The sequence below is a fragment of the Amaranthus tricolor genome, chromosome 7 (assembly GCF_026212465.1).
Source record: "Amaranthus tricolor cultivar Red isolate AtriRed21 chromosome 7, ASM2621246v1, whole genome shotgun sequence".
Lineage (NCBI taxonomy): Eukaryota > Viridiplantae > Streptophyta > Magnoliopsida > Caryophyllales > Amaranthaceae > Amaranthus > Amaranthus tricolor.
The window spans coordinates 24,912,941-24,919,498 of record NC_080053.1 but is presented as its reverse complement, the minus strand read 5'-3'; the positions used below and the strand labels follow the sequence as shown (position 1 = coordinate 24,919,498).

The following is a 6,558-nucleotide window of genomic DNA, read 5'->3' as shown; positions in this document are numbered from 1 at the left end:
AGAAATTCAACATTGACTAGCTACCACTCATTTAACTCCCTTCCTAACCAAGATATATCTGAATTCTTTCATTTTAATCTCTTTGACTTGTGTATTTCTAGAGCGGTTCAAAACAAATCCGACCCGGAATCGAAAATTATCTGACCCGAAAAAATGTAAGTTTTTTAGGTTTACCGAACCGCAATTACCCGAACCGATACTTCACTCAAACCGTTTGATAACCGAAAAGGGCAAAATCGAACTCGAACTGCAACCGAATTTTATAACCGACATATAAACCTTAACCGATGTTACCCGAACTGAACAGTGATCGACCCGAGTCAAATCCGACCCGAATTATGCACGTACCGAATGTAACCTGACTAAAACCGATTAAGATCGAACTGTTTTTAACCCGAACTGATACAAACCCGATCGATTATTAATCGAACTGTTTTTAACCCGAACTGATACAAACCCGAACCGATTGTAAATCGAACTGTTATAAATCCGAATCAAATTTTCACCTAATTTTAGCAAATTAAGTCCAATTTCAGTTTTCTAATAATACGGAAAAAGGAAGAACACAAGTTCTATACAGAAGAGATTGCATACAGAATATATATATATATATATATATATATATATATATATATATATATATATATATATATATATATATATATATATATATATATATATATATATATATATATATATATATATATATATATGTATATATATATGTATATAAACTAATTGAAATAAATTGATCTGCCTATTAAGGTTGGCAAAAGCTGACCCGACCTGCTAACCTGATCTGAAACCGACTCGAAATTAGCGGGTTTGAGTTTAGATTTTTGACCCAATTAAATAAATGGGTCAACCCGACCTGATCTTTTTATTAAATGGGTTAGGTTCAGGTTGAATATTTAAACCCGAAAAAAACCTGTTTAACCTATTTATTAAATTTAAGACGGATCAACATTTGCCAAATACTTCATAAAACTAAGATAATACCAATTACCATGTATTGAGGGATTTGTCAGCTGAAGATGACTTTCAATAAGAAAGGAAGTTGTCCCACATCGCCTAAGGGATTTGTCAGCTGAAGATGACTAATAATAATAAAGGAAGTTGTCCCACATCGGCTATGAACGATACTAATAAAAGAAAAATCCTTTAAATCACTTCCACAGATGTCATACCAACTTACGCAGCCACGCCGTGAGCACAAAGCGAACTATTCTTTCGCCTTTTACTAAAGAATACCGTGTGCTCGCTGCATTAAGTGGCATACGTTTATTTTTGGAGGAAGCCTTTAATTAAGGTTAAATGGGTCAAATGACCTGAAATATATGAATTTAATGACCTAAAAAAAAAGTAGGTTAAATGGGTCATTAGCAGGTTGATCTGATCTGCTATAGATCAGGTCGGGGTTTCAATTTTTGACCCATTAATTAAATGGGTCAGGTTCAGAGTAAGGGTTTATTGACCCATTTATATATGATTCAAACCTAAAAATGACCCAACCCGACCTGTTTGACACCCCTATCTGCTATATCTGATAAAACAATCGGTAATTATTTTTTGTAAGTAAATGAGCATACATCAATTAAAAACCTGACTATTAACTTATTTCGATATTGACCCGATCAATAGTTATCTATAACCGATAACTACTCGAAAAATAAAGCTCGAATCCGATCTTTACCCGAAAAAACCAAACCAATTAGTAATCGATGACAACCCGAGACCGATTGACACTTGACACGAACTTCAACCGACACCGAACTGATGCTAACCCGATTGCTTGAATAACTAATCTCTAACCGAACCGTGACTAACCGACTCGACCCGAGTGTGACCCGTTGTAACACACAGCTGAAAAATAACCGATCCGAAATGCAACCGAACCGAATAACACCCGTCCGAACCGACCAGATCAACCGAATGAACACCTCTATGTATTTCTATTTTATGCTTTGTTACTTTCTTTCTATATATCTTTTTTTTTTTTTTTTTTTTTCCTTCTAATATCATGTTGTTGTAGGACGCATGGGGTAGACATGCGTTCATTCAAATAAATGGGTCAATTTCGAGTTAACTGTTTTGAGTGATTCGAATTGAATTTTAAATCCACATTAATCTTTATATAATTTTAATTTAACTCAATCCTTAAACTTCGCCACCTTTTTCATTTTATCGCCACCCTTATGGTAATGAATTTACGATAATGCCCCTGGACTTAAAACTTCTATAAAACACTCCAATCACATTTATTAACACTTTTATCACTCTAAAAACACAAAATCAATACTTAAAATTTGTAGAGCTAAAATTAAGGAAAACAAAACGTGAACAACAAAACGAGGTAATTTTTAATCGAATTTATTTCGTAAATTAAAAAAAAAAAAATATACAAAGAACCAGTTCAATCGCATGTTTTGTGCAGGGTATTCCTCCTCCTCCTTTGAGGCCTACCCAAGCTGTGCGACCGATACAGGGTACCTATTCCGTCACCTTTGCTTGTATGTCTATTTACACGGAGGCGTGGAGTAGGTTCCCCTATTGTTCCCGCGTTGGTGACCAAGCACTTTCTTGTGCATCTGTTCCATCGGAGGCTGTTCGTGAATACGTTGACTGGTTTAGAGTGTGCTCCCACTCATTCCTCCTCCCCGGCTGTAACACCCTCAGAATAGGTCGAACTTTTGAAAACACCTATAACGAAAAACATGAGCCAAAACCTACTCATGGGAGTGTTACCGCCACATCTATTTCTAATAAAATAAATGTAAGGCTTTGCGACTAAAAAATAACTTAATAACTTTAAATCCAACAAAGGGTCTTACAACATAAGAAAAGACTGAAACGCAATCTGTGTCCATATAAAATTTAAACAACTTAAGGTAAAATTTAAACTGAAATACGACTCTAATAAAAGCTATGATTCTAGGTGATCCTCACTCCACGATTCCCACGCAATCAATAACCTGCAACATAAGAATGCAAAAAAAACAAGGGAAAAACTCCCAAAATCAGGAAATTGAGTAATTCCAACTCCATCCCATAAAACGATTAAGTTTGAAAATGATTTAAGAAAATAAAATATAATCAAATTGAAATAATTTTAGAAAATAAAATATTAAAAAAAAAACAATTTGTGAAAACAATATATATAATATCACATAAACCAATTTATTAATTTGATATTTAATAATGACAAACACATAATCAAATTTTTAATTTGAGGGAACGAGAACGGCAGTAGGCCGAGGCTTTACCCTTATACCTACTTCATCAAGAGGTCGTCACCCCAAATAATTCAAGGCCAGCAGAGTAGTATCAGAGAACCCTAGTGTGCACACCCCTTCTACTTGGATCACAACAAATAGAAGGAAGACCAGATATCGTATCAAGTATCAGAAATAATAATACCTGTCGGCATCTATACTAACCAAACAGGACAACCTGTTCATCACCCTTATACTTGGATCACAACAAATATAAGAGCTTTATTTCCCTCGTGTTACACTTTACGTGATTTAATATATTTTAATAACTAGTCGCGTGCACACAAACATATAATCAGACATACATTATACATTTTATTTTATTATCATAGGTTTTCCCAAGAAAATATATCTCAAGAATATTCAATTGCAATATTAATATAATAATATATTTCTCCCAAATTCAATCGCATTTAAAATCATTATTAAAATAATAATACAACTCTCATCAAAATAATATTATAAATATTTCTCTTTCAAACTAAATCGTATCAAATTTCGTTATCAAAATAATAATATAAATTTTATCAAAATAGTAATTATAAATTCAAGTTTGACAAAAATAATAGTAAATATAATTTGAGAATATATAAAATATAAAATCATGCATCCTATTTAAACACATTAATTATCACGTAGCACATAATACTAACAGGATAGTCCTAATTAGATGGACATTGAGAATTACCTTGTCACGCGCTCCTAGACAACGTACGCTCCTAATAATCTCTGTCTATGAATCCGCTGTCTACACGATAAAATAATATATCTCAAATTAATACCCCGATCAACCCATTCAAAATAAATTAAAAGACTCCTTTTTATTTTATATACTTTATTTAAAAAGAACAATTTTAAACATGTAATTTAAAATTGTAAGAGTTAAAATGAAAGAGAAAAAAAAAAGAAATCATAACTATTATATAAGAAAAAGAAAAAAAAAAGAAATGTGGGTTGAGTCCCAGGATGCCCACGAAAAAAAGAAGAAAGGGAAGGAAGAGAGAGAAGGAGAAGGGAGAAGGAAGAAGATGCCGGCCGTCGCATGCCGGTGGTATTTCAGTGACCGCCGTATCGTCGGAAAACTATTCAGAAATATTGTTTTTTTTTCCGTTTTTCAAATAGAAGATGGGTGTTTTTCAATTAATAGCATAAATTTTTATTTTTTTTTGGGTTTTGAGTAAAAAAAATTTTCTAACAAATAAATGAAGTTCATACCTTTAATATCAAAATCTCGTCTTTTTTTGATTAAATTTTAAGCAAGTGGAAGATGGAGGAAGTAGTTTGTAGAAGAAAAAGTAAGTGTGAGTGATAATGTGAATGAATTAAGGGTAATTGGTTTAATTTATGGTAGGTAAATAAGATTAGTTATAAGATTTAGAGGGAGAAGTGGGAAGTTATTTGTTAATGGGGAGTCATTTTTTTTAAAAATTTCTGAATTTTTTTTGTATAGATTTATTATTACTATATTATAAAAAAAAACTGATGTTACATACACTCCCCTTAAAACAAAAGTTCGTCCTCAAACTTGAAGTTAACTACTGAAGTATTAAAAGAAATTGGACGGTTTGATAGACTTGCATCACCCCCTATTTTAAAAAGTTCCGTCCTCGAAACTCAACGTACCTGTTTGAAAAGTTCGAGGCATCGCTTTCTCATGTCAACTTCGGTTTTCCATGTGGCTTCTTCGGTTTGTTGGTTCGTCCATAATATCTTGACCAACTTAATTTCCTTGTTCCAGGTACATCTTGTTTTGGTATCAAGGATTTTTATTAGTTTTTCTTCAAAGGTAAGGGTTTCATCAAGTTCAATGGTTTCAGGTTATATGATATGGGAATGGTCATGGACATATTTTCGGAGTTGGGATACATGGAAGACATTGTGGACTTTGGCTAGGTTCATAGGTAAGCTAATTTATAGGCTACTTCCCCAATTCATTCCAATACTTCATAAGGACCTATAAAACGAGGACTCAATTTACCCTTCCTACCAAATCTCATGAAACCCTTGATTGGTGACACTTTGAGCAAAACTTTTTCACCTAATTCAAACTCTAATGCTCTCCTCCTTTTGTCTGCATACGACTTCTGACGATCTTGCACGCCCCTCATACGTTCTTGGATCATCCTTACCTTCTTTGTTGTCTCCTCAATCATGTCTGGTCCTAATCCCATCGACTCATTAACATCATTCCAACATATAGGACTCCTACACTTTCTCCCATATAGGGCTTTGTAAGGTGCCATTCCTATGCTAGAATGAAAACTATTATTGTAAGAAAACTCTACATACGTCAAATTATCCTCCCAAGATCCACCAAAATCCATAAAACATGCTCTTAACAAATCCTCAAGAGTCTGAATCGTTCTCTCTGTTTGACCATCTGTTGCTGGATGGAATGCAGTACTGAACTTTAGCATCGTGCCCATTGCTTCTTGTAACATCCTCCAAAATTTGGACAGAAACCTCGAATCTCTATCTGATACAATGTCCTTAGGCACACCATACAATCTCACTACCTCTTGAAAATACGCGTCTGCCATCTGTTGCATTGTCCATGTATTCTTCATCGCTATAAACCTTGCTGTTTTTGTTAATCGATCCACTATCACCCATATGGCATTCTTCCCTATTTTTGACTTTGGCAATCCTACTACAAAGTCCATTGAAATCGACTCCCATTTCCATCCAGGTACTTCTAATGGTTGCAATTTTTCCCCCGGCTTCATATGTTGAATTTTCACCTTCTGACACGTTAGACACTTCGCCACAATGCCTGCAACTTCACGCTTCATGTTGGGCCACCAAAAGTTCTTCTTAAGATCCTTGTACATCTTATCACCACCAGGATGTATTGAGTATGGGGAATTATGAGCTTCAGTCATAATCTTAGTCTTAAGCTCCTCGCCATGCGGTATGCACCATCTTCCTTTATACTTCATTACGCCATTTTCATCACTTTCGAACTCAGATGCTTGACCATCCTCCTTCAACTTCTTCAATTTAGCTAACCAGTTATCCGTAACTTGCTTCACTCTAATTTCCTCAAAAATATCGGATTCAATCGAAATTCCATTTAATTGAGTACCCACATATCCATACTCTACCACCATTTAAGTTCATCCTACGAATCTCTTCACACAACTCATCTGCTAAAATTAATGCGTTCATTGTATGACTTGACTTCCTACTCAGAGCATCAACTACTTTGTTTGTCTTTCGTTCACAATACTTCAAATCCAGATCATAATCCTTAATGAGTTCTAACCATCGTCTTTGTCTCATATTC

The 6,558-nt window shown here is 34.2% G+C and overlaps 1 protein-coding gene and 1 non-coding gene across 2 annotated transcripts; one reads left to right on the top strand and one right to left on the bottom strand.

Moving 5' to 3' along the window:
* Nucleotides 1–1,197: 1,197 nt before the first annotated feature.
* Nucleotides 1,198–1,313, top strand: LOC130819589 (U5 spliceosomal RNA). The gene has a single exon (XR_009044629.1). It is a non-coding gene; the product is annotated as a U5 spliceosomal RNA (small nuclear RNA).
* A 3,890-nt stretch (nucleotides 1,314–5,203) lies between these two features.
* LOC130818637 (uncharacterized) lies at nucleotides 5,204–6,211 on the bottom strand. The gene is made up of 3 exons (XM_057684799.1): nucleotides 6,014–6,211; nucleotides 5,650–5,812; nucleotides 5,204–5,433 (listed from the first exon to the last, which is right to left on the bottom strand). The coding sequence occupies exons 1-3, from the start codon at nucleotides 6,209–6,211 to the stop codon at nucleotides 5,204–5,206; spliced, it is 591 nt and encodes a 196-aa protein (XP_057540782.1).
* Nucleotides 6,212–6,558: the final 347 nt, after the last annotated feature.

Excerpts from the sequence above, each read along its gene's own strand:
- LOC130818637 (XM_057684799.1), bottom strand. The coding sequence starts at position 6,211 with ATGAAGTATAAAGGAAGATGGTGCATACCGCATGGCGAGGAGCTTAAG. Across the intron at positions 5,813-6,013 it reads AGTGTCTAACGTGTCAGAAG|ATGGCAGACGCGTATTTTCA; the intron begins GTGAAAATTCAA and ends ACAATGCAACAG. Across the intron at positions 5,434-5,649 it reads ATTCCATCCAGCAACAGATG|GACCAGACATGATTGAGGAG; the intron begins GTCAAACAGAGA and ends CGATGGGATTAG.